Source organism: Muntiacus reevesi, chromosome 11 (assembly GCF_963930625.1).
Source record: "Muntiacus reevesi chromosome 11, mMunRee1.1, whole genome shotgun sequence".
NCBI classification, from domain to species: Eukaryota; Metazoa; Chordata; class Mammalia; order Artiodactyla; family Cervidae; genus Muntiacus; species Muntiacus reevesi.
Window position 1 is genome coordinate 74,547,542 of NC_089259.1, and position 20,229 is coordinate 74,567,770.

At 39.0% G+C, this 20,229-nt stretch overlaps 1 protein-coding gene across 1 annotated transcript in view; it reads right to left on the reverse strand.

Annotated features, from left to right (window-relative positions):
• NALCN (sodium leak channel, non-selective) overlaps nucleotides 1-20,229 on the reverse strand; it is a 285,453-nt gene that overhangs the window by 244,251 nt on the left and 20,973 nt on the right. The window contains exons 2-6 of the mRNA XM_065901958.1: nucleotides 19,027-19,173; nucleotides 15,117-15,299; nucleotides 5,715-5,798; nucleotides 4,270-4,409; nucleotides 4,057-4,185 (exon numbers count right to left, since the gene is read on the reverse strand). Coding sequence (XP_065758030.1) covers nucleotides 4,057-4,185; nucleotides 4,270-4,409; nucleotides 5,715-5,798; nucleotides 15,117-15,299; nucleotides 19,027-19,134 — 644 coding nt within the window. The 5' untranslated portion in view covers nucleotides 19,135-19,173. The remainder of the gene's footprint in view (nucleotides 1-4,056; nucleotides 4,186-4,269; nucleotides 4,410-5,714; nucleotides 5,799-15,116; nucleotides 15,300-19,026; nucleotides 19,174-20,229) is intronic.

Here is a 20,229-nt window from a genome sequence, read left to right on the forward strand (position 1 = left end):
CTCTAAAAGGAGTACTTAAATTTTATTTGGGCTAGTATAGAAAACTACCCCCAAATCCAACTTTATATCTTCTCTGGTCTTAGTAATCTTTTATAAAATACCACCAAGTCCTAAAAGCTGCCACTGGATGGAAAGTGAAAGTGAAGTCACTCAGTCGTGTCCGATTCTTTACGACCCCATGGACTGTAGCCTGCCAGGCTCCTCTGCCCATGGAATTCTCCAGGCAAAAATACTGGAGTGGGCTGCCATTCCCTTCTCCAGGGGAATCCTCCCGACCCACGGATCAAGCCGGGGTTTCCTTCATTGAAGGCAGATTCTTTATAGTCTGAGACACCAGGGAAGCCTGCTGGCCGGGGGAACCATGAAATGAATTGTCCATAACTGAGATTCTCCTTAAGACCCAACGGAATAATCCGTAATTACTCTGCAGCAGCAGGGAAGAAGCAGAACAGTCCAGGGTGCCTGTGATGTGTGGTCCCCTACCTCCTGGGCTCAAAGCGGATGGTCCAGTCATTACAAACGCTAACCTGAGCTCCTGGTTGAATCTTAGTCTCTGCACAGTAAACTATTACATGCTTAACATTTACATTTCCTTACCTTTTCTAATTATCTCATTCTTGGGGATGAGATGTCATTATTTGATACCAAGCCATGAATAAATTTCTCTCCTTTCTCAGGAATGATAACAAGGTGTCAGGAAAATCTTCATCTGTTCTATTTCACCTATCAGCTCCTTCTTACATGTTCCTCTTTTAGCTTCAGGGGGATTTTTGCCATCACATTTGGCAGTTTGCAATACCTGTTTCTGCCACAGGCCACTGGTCTTCTCAACTCTCTTTAGGATATGAACTGTCTTGCTTAGTCAAATCCCATTATTTGTTCCGTAACTGCCTTAGGTCACCATTCATTACTGGAGAAGAAGCTAAAGCTTCACTAGTAACGCTATAAACGAAGCGGTACTCAACCGATCCAGCACCAGGGACCAGTTTTGTGGAAGATAATTTTTCCATGGACCAGGGTCGGGGGATGGTTTGGGGATGATTCAAGTGCATTACCTTTATTATGCCCACTTTATTTCTATTATTACTGCATCAGCTCCACGTCAGATCATCAGGCATTAGATCCGGGAGGTTGAGGACCCCTGCTATAGAGGATACAGCTGAGATGCCCATCTATCTGTTTTACAAGAAACCGGGTCCATTCAAAAGCAAAACTGCAGGTGTTGAGCTCCTGCTCTATTTGCCCTGTCTGCTTCACAGATTAACATAATCAATTCCAGAGGTCAGCCATGAAACCTGGGACATACAGGTCTCTGAACACACACGTCTCTGCCTGAAAGCTGTCCTATTATTTGGCTACCATGCATGCAAATCAATCAAGCAGAGATTGGAACAACTGTTAAAAGACAACACCGAAGAGAAAGGAGGTCATGACAGCACCTGGCACCTCTGATCTCTGGAAGGAGAGCATCATACCGCAGAGCTTAGTGTCTGTGACTCAGAGATGTTTACGAGAAATTCCTAGCTAAGAGGCAACAAAAGGACACAAAAAGTTGGAAAATTCTTTTCAACTGGGATTTGTATGTGTTTCATTCTGACTCTGGACGTGGTTTGAGTCTCCAAAAATAAAGCAAATTAAATGTCTGGTCTGGAGATGGTAAAATGGTATTGACAAATTTTCTTGAGAGCAAGGCTTTTAAAACTCAGTTAATACTGAACTGAAAATACAAATGAAACAATGGCATAAATGGTTGGCCCTTGAAATGAGTCATCCAACTTCTGAAAACTGTTTTTATGAGTAACACTGCTCATAAAACCATGTGGCCAGTTACATACCTTCTTCTCAAATAGTAGATGAAGAATCACATGAAGAGAAGACAAAATACATGGGTGTGTGCATAATGTGACTGCACAGATTTGATAATACAAATCCAAGAAAGAGAAAAATGCAGACATCTCCCCATCACTGTTATGTCTCAAGTAGCTGAAAAGTCTGCCAACACGTATGAGATTCTTCACTGTACACTCTTTTTTTTTAAGGATAATGTAATGAGCTGGAGCTAAGAGTCAGCATATGAGAGGTCTTTTAACATTTTTTTCCAGACATTCATTTCTGAGTCCTGAGTACAGTGTGGAGCTGGCTGAGAGGACTTATTGAGTGATTCAGGGACCATGAGTTTAGATAATACTCACACCCATCTTCCCTAATTGTAGTCTATTCTCCGTGTCAGAGTTAAGTTTGCAGCATGCTGCCTAATCTCCGAGCTGGGTTAACACATTTGAGAAGTTTTGCCTTTTAACTTGGTTTTTAACAAAAGTGGGACCTTTAAATTGGACTCCTGCATTCACCGCTGTTCTCACACAGCCGCTTCCTCACCCAAAAGCTTTCCTTCCCTTCACTCCTCCTCTATTGTCTCCTGCCCACACGATATCTTTTTTCACCTTCATATTCATTCATGGAACAATCTAGACACATTCTGCAGCCCACATGCACTTAAAAAGAAAACTACCTACAGGTTTCCCTCTATGCATCTCTTCCCTCACCCACACGAGTCAACAGTTACTCACCACTTCCTTCAACTTTCCTATCCTGTGTTTGTGCTAATTCATTGCTTTGCTCCACTTTTAACGTGGCTTTTCCATTTTCTAACCATTTCTCCTTTGTTGCTTTTATTTAGCAGCTTGCTTTTCTTCCTCTGTCCTTTTCTTCATTTCTGCTTCTTTATCAATCTGTCATAATGTTATTATCCATCTAAATATAATAGATCATTAACCATGACTTCCATAGAGCAACTGAGCACACACACACACACACCCCTGGGCTTGTAAGAAAGAAAACACCCATTCCAAAATGGCAACATGTAAGAGGAAAGAAAAACTAGAACAAGAGAAACATACGAGTTGATTAAAGGATGGTATCCATGAGCACTAACAACTCAGTAGCCAAGAGCTTGGGTTTCCATGCCTGTAAGAAGTAGAAAACAGAGTCCTCAGCCCCTGTGAGGCTGGGGTCTGGAAAGGTGACCCTCAGGCATACAGACACATTCGTATTTAAATGGGTCCAGAGTGTGATACTAATGAGAGGATCATTAAATAGGTCAATCAAGCACAGAAGAGATCATAGCTACAGATCCAAATACAGACAGGGAACTAGTAAATGAGAAAGGCAGCATTAAATGCTGTGAGTAATGACTCACAGTAAGCAATGTGGGGATAAGCGCCTAGCTATATGAAGAAAATCAGATTTCTACTTCACGCTGAAACGTTTCTAAACAGTTGCAGTAATAACAACAACAAATACTTGACATACAGTAAACTGCACATGTTAAAAAGAACAGCTTGAGAAACCTTGACATATACACAGGACCACAACTTCATCATCTCATTCCTACCCCAACCCTTATGCCCAGGCAAACAATGATTTCCTTTCATCATCATGGGTAAGTTTGCATTTTCTAGAAGTTTACATACATGAAATCACAGAATATGTACTTTGTCTAGGTTCTTCACTCAACATAATTATCTTGAGATTCACCCAAGATATTGTGAATATCAATATCTCATACTTTTTTATTGCTAAATAGTAGTTACTATAAGTAGGCTTCCCTAGTGACTCAGACGGTAAAGAATCTGCCTGCAATGTAGGAGACCCGCGTTTGATCCCTGGACCGGGAAGATCCCCTGGGAAAGGGAATGACTACCCATTTCAATACTTTTGCCTGGAGAATTCCATGGACAGAAGAGCCTTGTGGGGTACAGTCCATGGGGTTGTGAAGAGTTGGACCTGACTGAGCAACTAACACTTTCACAGCCATCATATAGATATACTTGTTAATCCATTTACCTGTTGATGGAAATCTGGAGTATTACCAAACTGGGCTTCTACAAATAAAGTCTTTGTGTGTATGTGGGTGTATAAGTCGCTCAGCTGTAACACAAACCATGGAGAGCACACAAGTACTTTTAAAACAATTGAGACACAGGTTTTTTCACATGAAAACTGCAGGAACGTCCTTGCAAATCACAAGGTTAAAATGCAGTTAGCAGATAAACTTACCCTGGTTTTGTGTCATTTACTACACAGTGATAGGTAAATGTCCCAAACATCTGAACTCCTAAAATGCCATAAAGAAGCAGAAAGAAAAGGAGGAAAATGGAAACACTCCATATTTGTTCTCCCGATCGCCTAGGAGGAAAAAATAAAGTAGGTAAAACTTACCAAAAAATGTCATACACATTTCCCCTTAATTTATGTAAAAGCAGTGCTTACTTTAAAATATTTGTAATTCTGGTCCTTGGTAGCTCAAATCGGAAATAAATCCGGAATGCCCGGATCATAATTAGTGGCCTTGGGATCCGCAACATGCCCCAGGGAGACATCTGATCAACTACATCAGCGATTTCAAACACCTGCAAATTCAGAGGTGAACAGACAACTCAGACTTTCGCTCAGCACTGGGTGTCGTCAGGACACATACAAACAGCATCACATAGAACAACATACAGCCAAGCAGCATCACGTCCCAGGGCGTCACAGCCCTGCTCGCAGTGAGGACATACACAGACAGCATCACAGGATGCTACACATGCTCCCTGAACTAAGTCCCACATCGCCATCCACCAACACTAGCTTTCTCTGGAGTCTGTGTTGAATAGCACTCTTAAGAGAAACAAATACGTAAATGAGTGAAAGTGTCATTAATCTTGTTCATTTCCTATATGGTTCATCAAGGCACAGGTTTTTATTACAAAAATGGAGTAAGTATGCCAAGTGTTCCTCGCTACCAACAGTCTTTGGTGGAACTTTTCGAGTATCTAGAACATAGATTAATGGAGAAAGAGTTAATAAAGATATTATGAAAAAGAATTCCATTTACCAGCAGAGGCAAGAGGATAATTAGAAAATGTTTGTCAATCATACAATAGTTACTAAATGGAAAAGAACATATTTAATATGCAGGATGAAATTAATTGTTAGAGAAGTGAGCTTTATAAAAATAAGAACAGCTTATCAATATGAACCATGATGAGTTTCTGGGACGGATGATGAATTTATTTTATTCTGAATTTTTTAAATGAAGAATATAATAAGTTCAGTTGAATTAAATACAAAATCAAGCCTGAATGAGTGCCTGGGAATGAATTATATTGTTTTTAATAAAATCTCTCCTTCAGGCCTTTTAAATATATGTTCCCCATTTCTCAAAGTAAGGAATTTTCCATTTGCAATACACTATCTATGTTACCCAATATATACCCCAATGTATTTATATTATTTTAGCTATTTTTAGTGAGAATTTAGTCACTGAAAAGACTGGACTTTTGATTTTTAAATTCAAATTTTTATTCTACAAATACAGAAACCTCACTCCGTGTTCTTTCCCTTTATTTCAATCAATATATTTCTAATGTCTGTTTAATGAGAAATAATCTTGAATGGTACTGATTTTTATTTCTGATTGAAAAATAATGCAAACATCTGACTGATGATGATTAAAATGTCAGGCTTTTAAAAATCAATAAACATTAAAAGTGTTTCTAGACAATTACCCTATCACATTTTATATATATATATATACACACACACACACACACACACACACACACACACATACACACATATATATGTTCTTTAACATATCAATTTAGATTTTCAATGCAAAATAATGTCCATTTTGGAAAATATACCCTTGTAAGTTAAAAGTGTTTAATTACCTGTAACACCAATGAAACCCAAAGGCAAAAGACCATAAATCCATCAAAAACACACCAGCGATCTTTCACGTAGGAACTATCCCCCTAAAAATAAATTTCACATGGTGTTATCAGACAAAATGAATAATTTCAAAAAAACACTGTGGAGGGAATAATCAAGTGTTAATTTGATACAAGCTATCTACAATTTTTGTATCATAACTGAACAGACTTTCAAAAGGAAAGTCTTTCAGCATTTTAAATGACATTATATATGAGGAAAATAATTTCTAAAACACAAGTAACTGCAGAACTGTGCATGTAAAATTTTAAATTCATGCAGAAAAAACATCACTATTTTTACTCTTAGCCACATAGATTCTACCACATAAGAAGCCAGAGGTCACCGTACTTAATAAGCAGCTCAGGTCCTAAAACCAACTCTTCCTACAAGAACCAAGAGGATACAGTGGTCAGTGAAGGACTTTGAATCTCTGGGAACAACCATCATCAGTAGAGAATTAACCAGTAATTCACCTTGAACTGAATTAGAGGTGAAGACGAAGAAATGTGCCTTCATCTTCAAAATAAACATATATTGATTTTAACTGGGATTATAAATAAAAAAGAAAGATAAAGAAGGCATGCTACTTTCATTTTTTAACAGTGAATCTATTCTGACACTGGAATGCATTATTTTTATAAAACGGGACTTTTAGGAAAAGACTTTCCTTTCAAATAACAAAACAGTACACCCTATGAGGTTGAAATTGGAAACCTTTAACTAGAAAGAAAGCCTTCAATAGCTTGCTCAGGACTGCACAATTAAGTCACTAGTTCTGTAGTAATCTGTGAAACTCAGTTCTGAATCCAGTCACACAGTTACCAGCTCTGAGTGAATCTGTTTAGAAAATAAAAATAGGAACAGAAGACAAAGACTTTCAATAAAATGGTAAAATGTGCTGCAGGATATTTAGGAAAATAAAGTAATTTTGAGAACCTTCTGCCAGGAGTAACAAATAGATTGTCAGAAAGTTTCCTTGAGAGGTTTCTAGAAATAATTTGTTGTTTGCAAATCTAAAGGTAATGAATGATAATTCACTTAATGAAAGTTATATGACTCAGATATGAAGTTTAAGCCCAGATTAGTTAGCACTGAGTAAGCATGTACTTTATATAAGAGGATGTATAATGCCGAGGGACACACACACACACATACACACCAACTACACACACACATCTTGTGTAGATATACAGCTATGTACACACCCAGTTAATACTATAGATAAGGCCAACTAATTTATAATAAAGTTAAAATCATGGTGGGAAAATTAATTCTGTGGAGAGTTAAGAAGAAACAGTGCTAGTTCTCAAATGAATGCACAAATAATTTTACCACTGGCACAAGAATCAACCAGACTTGGTGTGTATTCAAGAAGACCCACAAAAGAGTTATTAAAGCAAATTTGAGGGTTGGGTGACTAACAGGACAATGACCTATTAAATTAGCATTATGATCATCATATGACCATATCTTAAGAAGATAAAAACTATATCATAAAATGCTACTGGTTATGTATTCACATATGTGCATGTTAAGTATAGAGCAGATAATTAAGGGATAATATAGCTGCCTTCAATATCTCATGAGGAATCTTCTACCAGAGGCATCAAATTTGCCTTGTATACTGCACAACTTAAAATATGAATTAATTATAAAACTAAATATAGACAACATAACCAATATAAAATGAGTCTAATTTTGACTACCATCCTAAAAGATAATAAAATACAAATGTTTAAGTTGCGCTTTGGAATTTCCCTTAAGTTTTGTTTGATATATCGAATAAATCTGTTAATTCATTCACTCAGTAAATAGAACATTTCTATGCTCTAGGCAGCATTCAGGAACAAGTGATACAGAAGTGAATAAAACAAAAACACCTGCCCTTATGTAACTTATATTCTCAGTTATTTTTTTAAAAATGTAAAATGCACATATATCATATTTCTATAAGTGTTAGAAAAATGGGCTTCCCAGGTGGTGCTAGTGGTGAAGAACCCATCTCCTAATACAGGAGACATAAGAGATGAAGGTTCAATTCCTAGGTTAGGAAGATCTCTTGGAGGAGGGCATTGCAATCCACTCCAGTATTCTTGCCTGGAGAATCCCAGGACAGAGGAGTGTGGCAGGCTATGGTCCATAAAGTTGCAACAAGTTGGACACAACTGAAGCAACTTAGCATGCATGCATGCATACAGAAAAATTAAAGTATATATTTTCAAATCAACTTTTGTTAAGCAAATATGTCCCTTACTTATATGTTGAGCAAAAAAGTGAAAAAATATCACTTGATCTTTAAGAACTAGGCATAACTGTGATTGTTTTATTTTTTTTAATTTTTTTTTATTAGTTGGAGGCTAATTACTTCACAACATTTCAGTGGGTTTTGTCATACATTGACAGGAATCAGCCATAGAGTTATACGTATTGACTGTTTTAAAAATGTAAAAGAATTCCAAGATAAGCACAGAAATATTATAAGGCTCAGCAGAGAACTATTTTAAAATAGGAATGATTAAACGTAAATGTTAGCCAAGAAGGAGAATATTAATAATTATAGATTATTGGGTACACAAGCACTCAGATAAGTTTATATAAGATTTTTCCCAAATTGTATTATTTCATTCCTGTTTTAAAATTAAAAAATGTTTCACACAGTATCACTACAGTTAACCTCCTGTTGCTCATAATTTGCCTTAGTAACAAATTACATTCAATTAGATACAAGTTGAGAGCTTCTCATTATATTGAGGGTTATTTAAAACATAAAAAATGAGGATAAATAATGGTATTTCCCAGGGAGGGGAACAGAGTGGCAAGGAGCCAAAGGTGGAAAAGAGACATAATTTTCCCAGAATATCCATACATATGCCTTTTTACTAATGGTCCTGTGTTACATTTTAAAAATAGATCTTTCAAAGCTAACTTTTTCAAAAGGTGAAAATTCTAGCGTTAACAAAAATCACTCAGTTGGTGTCAATAAAGTCAAATTTGAAAAATATAAGCCTCACAAATTTACAACGTAAAGTCATCAGTAACAGTTGGCTGAATTTTTATTTACTATATAGATTTATAGGTTAAGAAAACTGATGTTGCAAAGCTGACTTGAGTATATTTTGAATTCTATCAAAGGATGGATTATTTGAAGTCATTTTAGAAGTTCTGGCTGGTTTCCAAATAAAACAAAAGCATGCAAACACAAAACTCACTCAATGGACATGAATCTGAGCAAACTCTGGGAGATAGTGAAGGACAGGGAAGCCTGGAGTGTTGTAGTCCATGAGGTCGCAAAGACTTCGACACGACTTAGCAACTGAACAACAACAATGCAAGCTCATTCTAATTTCTAGTGACCTCATGAAAACTGGTTTAGCAAAAAAAGTTCTACTGTATAATACAGAAAACTATTTCAGAATTATGAAGTCATTTGAGTTGAATTATCTGGAATATTCTCTGTGTTGGATGTTCCAGATATTCAGAGTGGTATCTGCCTGTCCCAACAAGACCATCACACTCTAGATTGCATAGAATGATCAATTAAAACTAGCTTCTTTTAACTTGCCTGGTATAAAATGTGAAATAGTCCACTGAGCAGAAGTTTTACACAGTATTTTTTGGTTTCGGTTTCCAGGAGTCATTCAATATTTATAAAAATCTTTGAGCTGTGTAATAGTGATCTGGGATACAAAGGCCAATAACACTCAGATTTTTCCCATCTTTTTTTTTACCCTTTTGCCCTTTAGCATTCATTGTCCTTCATGCTGTTCTGTCTTCCTGAAAAATTCCCTGCAGTCTATGCCAGTTTTTTCCTCCAGACTTTGGTCTGACCACAGCCCACTCTAATCAGTGCTTTTGCTCGTATATCATGCAACCAACAGCAACTCAGATCATGTATATAAATAAGGTTCATACTGTGTAATGGACAGAATAGTCTTTTGTAACTCCCATCCAGTTATTTAATTAACTTATATTTTAGTTCCTGTAGTTTGAGTTTCCTACTTAAACCTTCTCTAAACATATTCTCTGGTGTTGTATTTTTAAAAAAGGCCAATCTTCCACTCCTCTGATAATGTTTGAGTTTGTTCTGAAGATTAATAGTATCTTGAAACTTTAAACTAGACAATTTCAGGTGGCATTCCCACTACCTTGCACCATGATATTAAATTAATGATGAGATAAGCATATGAACCATGTCTTTGGAGCCTCTGTAGATTACAATGCAGACAGTAAGAAGTCAATGCCTATGCCTCATGAATGCATCCATGCATCTATCTGTTCACTGAAACTACTAGTACTGTCTCTTTTAAGGAAAGATTCTTTGTAGCAAAAAGAGAAAGATGTAGTACATTGAAAGGTAATACCTTAAAGTTAAGACTCTTCCTGAATAATCATGAAAGATCACAGATAAAATTATGAGATGATTTTTGCATATTTCTCAGATTAGTGTAGTTTGAATCAGCAAAGCTGACATGCCATGCAAATAGGAACTGGGTCAAAGTTTAATATGGGCTTCCCAGGTGGTACCGTGGTAAAGAATTCAAGTGCCAATACAGGAGATGCAAGAGACAGAGGTTCAGTCCCTGGATGGACAAGATCTCCTGCAGGAGGAAACAGCATTGCCTGGAGAATTTTCATGGATAGAGGAACCTGGTGGGTTACAGTCTATGGGGTCACAGTCAGACATGATTAAGCACAGCAGCACAAGATTTATATAATTTTTGCATTATAATGAAATTGCAAACATGACTGAATTGAAACTGAAATCATATCAATCATTATCAAAACTCACTAAGGCTCCATAAGGACAAAATACCTTTTCATGAACAGAATACAGGCTCTGAAACCTGGCACTTTGAAGTACAACTGAAAATAAGCAGGACCCTGCTGTGTCCCCCACAATTTGTTTGTATAAAAGCTCTAGCCTCCTAGGCCTTCCTGGAGTTCTAAAGAGCAAACTCAAGAAAGTGAGAAAATACAGAAACAAAAGGAAAACAGTTTAATAAGCCCAAATAATAACTGAACCATAAAACAAAGTCAAAGACCTGTAATTCCTCTTCCAGGGCTATAGATAAAATTCTGAGCCATACCCTTGAGTTGTTTTGCAGTTACTAAAATCCCACAAGGTAAAAGAAGTTAATGGATTGCTGACCACCAACACCTAGACCCAGACTATCTGGAACCAGAAGGTAGTTACCACACCACCAGTTCCATGAGTTGGTCATGCACTCCTTGACCTTTTCCTCATCTGACCTTTAAAATCCCTTCCCTGAAACCCTTCTAGGAGTTCGGGTCCTTTTAGCCTTAGCTACCCATTCTCCTTGCTGGGCTCTGAAATAAACACTGCACTTGCCTTGACCATAACCTGGTATCAGTAGATTGGCTTTACCCAAGTTTGGTTCAGTAATATAATCTCATGTTGCACTTTGTGTCTGATACATTTAACTCATTATCTCTTTTTCAGTTTGTATTTTCAAAGACTCTTCACCATAACTGGTTCAATGGTGCTATGATTCAATGTATCGGTATGTCCAGATCCTTTCAAAATCCTACTGCATTTATGGTCAAGTTATCATACTTGCAAATAATAAATTGTCCCTCCCCCCCTGCTTCCAAAATATGGAAACAGAACCTAACACACATGAAGGCCCATTGGTACTTGAGAAACTGTAATGTCTCCCAGTATGAAAGAAAGGTTCTAATTTGCTTGTTGCATCAAGAAATGAAGAGGAGAGAGTGCTTGAGTTATGGGCAGAAATCAGCAGGCTGGTGGCTGAGGATATGAGTTATTCAAGAGTGGTCTATCAATCTTTATAAAGGTAAACACTTGGAGGCTGCCAATCAATTATACAGTATAAGAGAGGAATTTAAATTGCCATGCAAGGATTTAACAAGCAGAGAAAACAAACACATTTTCCTGAAGACATTCATAGGGATATAGTTTGCAGTCACAAAACAATATGCATGGGTGTAGTTTCATAAGCACATGATTTATTGTTCCACATTCTCAGGGCCCATCTCTCACTGTGTCTTAGCATTATTATTTATTACTTCAACAATGCTCAGAGGACGCATGCTACTTTTTAGCCAGGTCTGTTGCCAGATGAAAAACAGACAACTGAGAATTGTCTGAAGACTTCACAGTCTGCACTACATGGAATGCTTCACAAAACACAAACATATATCACCCCAATGCTTTATTTTTGCCTATGGGGATTTGGTTGAGTTATAGTGCTTCTCAGAACAGAAATTCGTGGGGGAGGCAATTAGAAACAAATGATCAGGAAGTGAAAATTAATTGGCAGATATAGTCAAGCTTGGGAAATGTTATAAAAGATGTGAAATCCTTCAAACAGATACACTCCTCTAATGAAACTTTCAAAGGACATTTTTTGCCGGGAGGACTCTGTGCTTCAATTTCTCTCTCCTACAGTGCGCGGAGCGTGTGATCTCCTCTGTGAACTTCTCAAATACAAATCAAACTATGTCACTCGGATTCCGATCCCCCATGCCTCTTCACTGACCACAGAAGGAAGACTGAGCGCCGCACAAGGCTGCAAGGTCCTCCGAGGTGCAGCTGGTCTCCCTTGCCAGGGTCCTCCCCGGCTGTTCCCTGGGCATACCACCTGCTCCCCCTGACTCTGCTATGCAGAGCACCCCAAGGCTCCAGTCTGTTCCAAGGCTGTGTGTCTCACAGCACTGCTTTCCTCTCTGTGAGATCCTTTACTCCCCTCCCCATCTCCCCCGCCATAGCCCACACCTCCCTATCCTTCAAGACAACACTTCCACATTCTCTTTCTTCAAGACTTCTCTGAGCAGCCCCAAACAGATTTTGTCACTATTTTTGGGTGCCTCCTTCCCCCTATAACTTTTTCAGATCACTATTCGAGCATTTCCCACAAAATACTGATCTCTCACTATCTGAATCCTCACCATACAAATGTTCACTGTGCACATTTGCAAAAATACTTGCCCCAATTGCTGTGTAACTAGAAGAACCACTACTGTGTATCTGCATGTGTGCAATCAAAATGCTGCCAGTGTCAACAAATCCTGCAAGAAGGTAGGGTGTGCGTACGACTCCACAGTTCTTGGGGGCTAAATCTTGGGCTGGCATTTTTTATCTACTTAACAATTGCTAAGTGTTAAGTGCATCACTACCTTCTCTTCCCTATTTTCTGCCTGAAGATTAGCCTTTCCAGGGACATGGGATTTGAGTCTGTCAACACAAATAAAGTATATATGTAAATCATGTTCTATTTTAAGCATCAGGTTACACTTTTCTTCATAAATTTTCACTTTTGAAAAAAGCTGTACAAATATTTTAGTTGGAAATCAGTACATTGTAAAACATTCACTATTAATAAGTTAAACTTAATAGTGGACAATTTCTTTAAGAAAATTGATTTCATCAAGTAAAGACCAACCAAGTCTAAAGAAACCAATTTAAAGAAAGGGAGTCCCATCAAAAAAGCACTAGGATCAAATGGTTTCACAGGAGATTTCTACCAAAAGTTTCAACCTAAAACAGTTTCAAGATTACTCAGACTATTTTAGAGCACAGAAGTACATATACACAGCATATATATACACTGAATAGCTAATATCAAACCTGATAGAGATTAAACAAAATTTAAATGAGAAAAGTAGTAACAAATATAATGAAATAGTACACTAAAACAGAACATAACTGTGTTATGACCCAGCCAGGTTTTTTCTGGGAATGTAAGGATGGTTTGATTACTAGGAAAACCACATTATTATGAGTCAAGGGGGAAAATAATCATTCAACAAAATGTAAAAGCTGTTTATGATACAACTCTCAAAAACTGAAATTTATGTTTAATCTCTTAACGTGATAAAACATTCAAACTTCAAACCCCCAAAAATATGCCTTGTGCAGCTTTTTTGAGTCAAGACTCAAAGAAGCTAACTCTAAAAGAAAATACCCGTGATAAGTGGGGCATCATGAATATGGATTGGGTATTGACCTACAGTAAGAAATTATTGTTAACTGTGCCCAATGCATATTTAGAAAAAAGATTTTATCAGTCAGCAATGCATAAGTTGTTTCTAACATAATCTGATTTTTCAGAGCTGTCTTTAAAAGAAATAGAACTGGACAAGTATTGATAACTACTGATATTGAGTTATAGGTATTCATTCCAACTATAATCTCTACTTTCATGTAAATTTTAAAATTTCCTTAATAAAATGTTTTAAAAAGTTAAAAATGAAGAGTAGTGCATTGATTGTGATCCTTCTCTTTTAAAGATAGCATAGAATGAATTATGTGTAAAAAGATGCAGTGAAGTTGACTCAATAAATACATCTTAAGCATCAACTCATTAAGTTCTCAAAAATGTTATACAAAATAAGGCTCTTCTCCATCACAATTTCTTCCCTTGAGATGTTTATATAGCCAGTAAATGAAAAGGCTAGGATTTGAGTCAAAACTTTCATTTGTCAAACCCTAATACCCATTCTGCTGTTACATTATACCACTTCGTCTCTAAATAGCACAATTTAAAATACTTTATGGAGAAGGAAACAGCAACCTACTCCAGTATTCTTGCCTGGAGAATCCCATGGACAGAGGAACCTGGCAGGCTACAGTCCACGAGGTCACAATAGTCACACATGACTTAGCGACTAAACCATCAAAATACCTTAGAGACAGCATCATCTATAATACTGAGATGGGATTATTAGGCTGGCCAAAAAGTTCATTTGGGATTTCCATTTAACCTCTGTAAAGGTTAGTGTCACAGAAGAGATACCCCAGGATAGAAATTTCCCTCCTTTTCTTATTTTTTTTTCTTTTCCTTTTTCTTTTCTTTCTTTATTTATTGTCTCCCAATGGCACCAATTTCAAGTTACACATTCTTGTCTTACAGTCTTGGAATTCCTTTCCATTTCAAGTCTCTCTTTTTACCTCTTTACATCTTTAGCATGCCTCAGCATATAAGATCCTGCTGATTATCATCACACTGCAAATTTATCACATAATGTTTATCCTGCATTCTATAAACCAGCAGGTGCCTCTTTGGGTTAGGTGGCATGATGACCCTGTAGGCGGCGTGAAAGACCCTCCTCTGGCCTTCAGGAAGCTGGAGGCGGGGCCATTTAGTTGCTTCTCAGATATTCCAAGACTTTATGCCTTACACGATTGACTTCACTGTTACAGTGCTCTTAAATGTATCATGTTTTCACCAATATCTGGAATTATACCCTCTTAAAAGGACTTCAATATCGGTAAAAAAAGAGATGTTTTATTTGACTGAAATTAACATGAAACATTTAACAGATACAGATTTTCAGTGTGCTTTGGTTTTGAGCTTAAATAACAAGGAAACGCTCACCTTGACAATCCCCCGGATGTGCATTTTGGCGATCATCTCTGCTGTGTAGAGAAACATCAACAGAGTGTCCAGGGTGAAGGTCACGTACTGCAGAGGAGGGTAGTGTTCGAAGGTCATGGGTGTGTTCATACAGACTGAGATGACGCTGATGATGGCACAGATGCGCAGCAGAGAGTGAACCCACTGTGGAGATGGCCCAGAAAAACATCTGAAACCTGTGTTATGAACCACGCTATTTGGAAAACGTAATCCTGAGTTGGAAATATTGGATTGGCCAAGAAGTTCATTTGGGTTTTCTGTAACATCTTATAGAAAACCCTGAACAAACTTCCTGGCCAACCCAATATTTCACCAGTAGGGAAAAAAGGGGGCCTTCCCCAGTGGCTCAGACAGTAAAGAAGCACTTGTTTATATGAAGTGCAGGAGATCTGGGTTCGATCCCTGGGTCAAGAAGATCCCCTAGAGAAGGGAATGGCTACCGACTCCAGTATTCTTGTCAGAATTCCATGAACAGAGGAGCCTGGCAGGCTACAGTCTATGCGGTCTTAAAGAGTTGGACATGACTAAGCAACTAACACTTGGGTTACTTAGGGAGAAAAGGAAGAACAAAACTGACATATTAAATACTGATAATGTGTTAAATATTTTCAATGTATTTTACATCATTTAATCCTCAAAGCAGCCTGATTTCCACATGGAAGCACTAAGGCTCAGAAAGGTTAAGGAGCTTCTCTGTGGTCCCGCATGAATAAAACCTCACCTCAGTGTGAACCAGGTCAGGCTACCCCAAAGCCCCTGGTACTTACCGGGGCATAAAAGCAGGATAGAGCCTCATTCAGTGAAATTATGAGACCTGATATGCTATTACTTTCGCACTTTTTATGTACTGTGAGCACCTAGACTCTAGGGCCATGGTTATTCTAACTTCCCTGGAACCTAGCACACAGGCTCATCCCAGTAGACCCCAGATGCTTCATCAAGTTAACCGATACAGAACACTTCCCATATGTAGGGCTTTCATTCTATTATCTTATGCTAACATGTTGGTATGAAAATATATTCTAAAAAATGCTCTCATCCTATGTTTTTGAAAGTTAATAATAAGTGAACCTTCCTCTTTATTTTGAAGAACATATTTCATATAAATTTAGCCCAGGTATCTCTCCCCAAAATGCCAAAAATTACATTTTTGTGCAATGCTGGCAGTGCACTTGATGTTTGAAGTCTTTCCTTAACCCTAACACAAAGAAGAAGGAATTAAAAAGTTAAAAATGTTTCTCTGTGTGTATACATGTGTATAAGTGTAGGACACAAATCATCCATATAATATATTCTTATGAAAACTAATAGCTAGGATAAAAAATATTAATGCATTTGCATGTTAAACCCACACAATTAATATTACTAACAAATCAGTACACAATTCCTAAACATAATTTCAATGTGTTATCTGTTGACTAGCCTATATATATATATAATATATGCAATAATATTAATTCTTTAATATACTCTTTGTGAAAAAAAAGAAAAAAAGGTGTTTCAATTTCATGGTGGATGGGTTCTGAAGCCATAGAAGCTAACAACCACCTAAGATGAAAAGCAGAAAAGGCTGCCAGAACTTTGAGGAGACTCAGACACTTGTAGGCTGGTGAGTGGGTTATAATATTAATCTGACAGTTGTGATTTGCATGAAGACATAATGCCACTAATTTCCATACCATATAAGTCACTGATGATTAAAAGTTGATGTACTTTTCATGCCAATTAAGAATCGCTTCAATAAACACCACGCGTAAATTTAAACCCATCTGGGCCCCCAATACAAAGGATTTAATTACACAAAAGAGCCTCAAAAGATGATTTCTCCCACAAAACCATCATGAATTTAAAGAATGAATTCTCATCAAGCATTAATCACTCTAGTTAGTCTTCTGAGCCTACACCTGTAAAGCTTCCTTCTCCAGAAGGTCTCAGAAAGCTCTGTACTGGTGGACGCTAAGAAAAAATGACTGTTTTACTCTCTCTTTCATTCAAATTCCCTAAACATGAATGGGAAAGACCTACTATGTGTTGGAAATTACACTGGGCTCTGAAGACACACCAGTGGAAACAACACAGTTCTAACTCATCACTAATGAGTGATATTATGCCTATTTCAGTCTAATATGCATCACATATATATTTAAACAGAAATTGTTTTTTTACTTACATCTATACGTAAAGTAGGATAAGTGGAAAGAGAAGAGGTTCGTTCCATCTGTGGTGGGGAGGGTCAAAGCAGGAAACTTTCAGAGTGGATGGGGGCAGGGGCGACACGGATGAGGAGGACTGAACTGGTCTCTGTGTGAGTGCTACATCGCTTCAGTTGTATCCGACTCTTTGCAACCCCATGGACTATAGGCTGCCAGGCTCCTCTGTCCATGGGGTTCTCCAGGCAAGAATACTGGAGTGGGTTGCCGTGCCCTCCTCCAGGGGAACTTCCCAACCCAGGGATCGAACCTGCGTCTCCTGGGACTCTTCTTGCACTGCAGGTGGATTCTTTACCACTGAGCCACCTGGGTAGCCTGTCTCTAGGAAAGCATCTCAGGGCAAAGGAAACAATGCGAACTGGCTGGACACCTCGGAGGAGCAGGAAGCCACCGATAAGTGGACAGTGTGTAGATACAGAAAAGGTAGCTGCGGCACGCGTCAGAGCCACAATATAAACGGCCTTGCATGGGATACAAACAACTTCTTAAAATTTTCAATGTAGGTAATAGGGATGTTTCAATGATCGTTAAGCAGAGGGCAATGTGAACAGACACAGAAATGTGGAAAGAAATGTGAGCAGCTGAGAAGTGGTCTGGAGAGCAGATAAGAAGCAAGAGGACAGAGGGGACCAAGGCTGATCATCTTTATCATGGTCAAGGTCAAGGTCAAGGGAAAGACAAGCAGCGCGAGAGTAGCAGCTCCTTTCCTGATTTCAGCTCCTGCTATTAAGATTGATAAGGGAGTCGATCCTCTGCAGGAGATCAAACCAGTCCATCTTAAAGGAAATCAACCCTGAAAATTCACTGGAGGGACTGATGCTGAAGCAGAAGCTCCAATACTTTGGCCACCTGATGAGAAGATCTGACTCACTGGAAAAGACTCTGATGCTGGAAAGACTGAGGGCAGGAGGAGGAGGGGTGGGCGGCAGAGGATGAGATGGCTGGATGGCATCACCGACTCGATGGACATGAGTTTGAGCATACTCTGGGAGATGGTGAAAGACAGGGAAGCCTAGCGTGCTAGAGTTCACGGGGCCGCAAAGAGGCAGACACGTCTGAGAGACTGAACAACAGGACTGCAGCTGGAAGCTGAGCTTCCCAGGTCTGCACCGAGGCCTTCAGCCCCAGCTCCGGCCGCTAGACCGTCTCCTCGTGTGCGATGCCACTTGGTGTCTAGTCGGGCTTCGCCTCAAGTTCTCATCAGCTTAATTAGGCAGAGAAGGTGACAAAGTTCTTCACAGACACTACCCACCATCTCATTAACCTTTACTTGCAACTCAGAAGGAGACCTTTAATTCCTAACATCTGATTATCTCCCTGGACTCCTGCCTGGTGAGGATAAGTGAGGAGGTCCCTCATCTCCGTCTCCAGCTTCGGGTCGGCCGGAGAAGTGGCATTAACTCCACATCCTGTGACTCCGAGGAGGGCGTGCACGGAAGGCAGGTCGGGAGCCCCCTCTGATGCCTCCTCTGAGAGTCACTCACACGGCGTCTCATCGTGTCATCGGACTCATTCTCATCTCCCGGACTCCAAGACTCACCCACGTTCTACTGCCGCTCAGAGGTTTCAAATCACAGGCACAGGAGCTTCTGAATTAAATGAATCAAAGTGGCCTCATATCAGCATGTACCTCTCTATTCTTTTAAGAAAAAGAAACTTACTGGCTTGTTAATCCAGAGGATGTCTGCGTTGTCCGACAGAGATTCATCGGGACCAAAGTCGGTAACCGGCTGGGCCTCCACCCTGGAGCTTTGCTTCCGTTTGAGCATGCTGAAGTTAGCTCTGGGAAGCAAGTTCAAAACCACAGTCTAAGAGAAGAAACACAGAGTGGGTTAGTCCCCAAACCGTCCTTACCCTGATCACAAAAACGGAGTCCCCACGCAAGCCTGCATGCATGCATACTAAATTGCTCAGTTGTGTCTGACTCTGCAATCCCATGGACTGTAGCCCGCCAGGCTTCTCTTTCTATGGGATTCTCCAGGGAAGAATAATGGAGTGGGTTTCCATGCCCTACTCCAAGAGATCTTCCTGACCCAGGGATCAAACCTGTGTCTCTTATGTCTCCTGCATTGACAGGTGGATTCTTTACCACTATCGCTACCTGGGAAGTTTGTTAATTACACTCAAATTCCATTTATTGTATATAATAAATACATACAACTAGAAAGGTTAAAGGGGCTTCCCTGGTGACTTCAGCAGGTAAAGAATCTGCCTGCAATGCAGGAGACCTGGGTTTGATCCCTGGGTTGGGAAGATCCCCTGGAGGAGGAAATGGCAACCCACCCCAGTATTCTTGCCTGAAAAATCCCACGGACAGAGGAGCCTGGTGGGCTACAGTCCATGGGGTCACAAAGAGTTGGACACGACTGAGCAACTGAGCTCGAGCACAAGAAATGTTTAAGGAATGAGATAAAAATTAATTGAAAAAAAAACTTGAATATTTTTCTCTCAACCTAACAGATCGTCCTGAGCATGTCATAAACAGTTTGTATGCTAGTTTAGAGAGCACTGGTAAAGATTAACAGGATAAAATAGCTTTGCCTCTTAGGGTTCCTATATTAACAGGAAACTTTTTGAGGCCTATGTTCATATACCTAGAGCTATGTCTGCACCACAGCACAGCTGCCCAATACTCACAATTCTCAAGATTCATTTAATGTCACACTCACATTTATTTTCAATGCTGCAACAGACCCAAGTTGATTTCCCCATTCTGTCCTTGCCATAGAGGATGGGAACCAGAGAGAATGGGGGAATCTAAGTGAAGCCTCTTTTTCCTTTAATGGATCATGTGACTATATCAACTCTTCTAGCTACTCAGAAGTGAAGCCAAATCCCACTGAAGGAGAACATGATGAGATGCC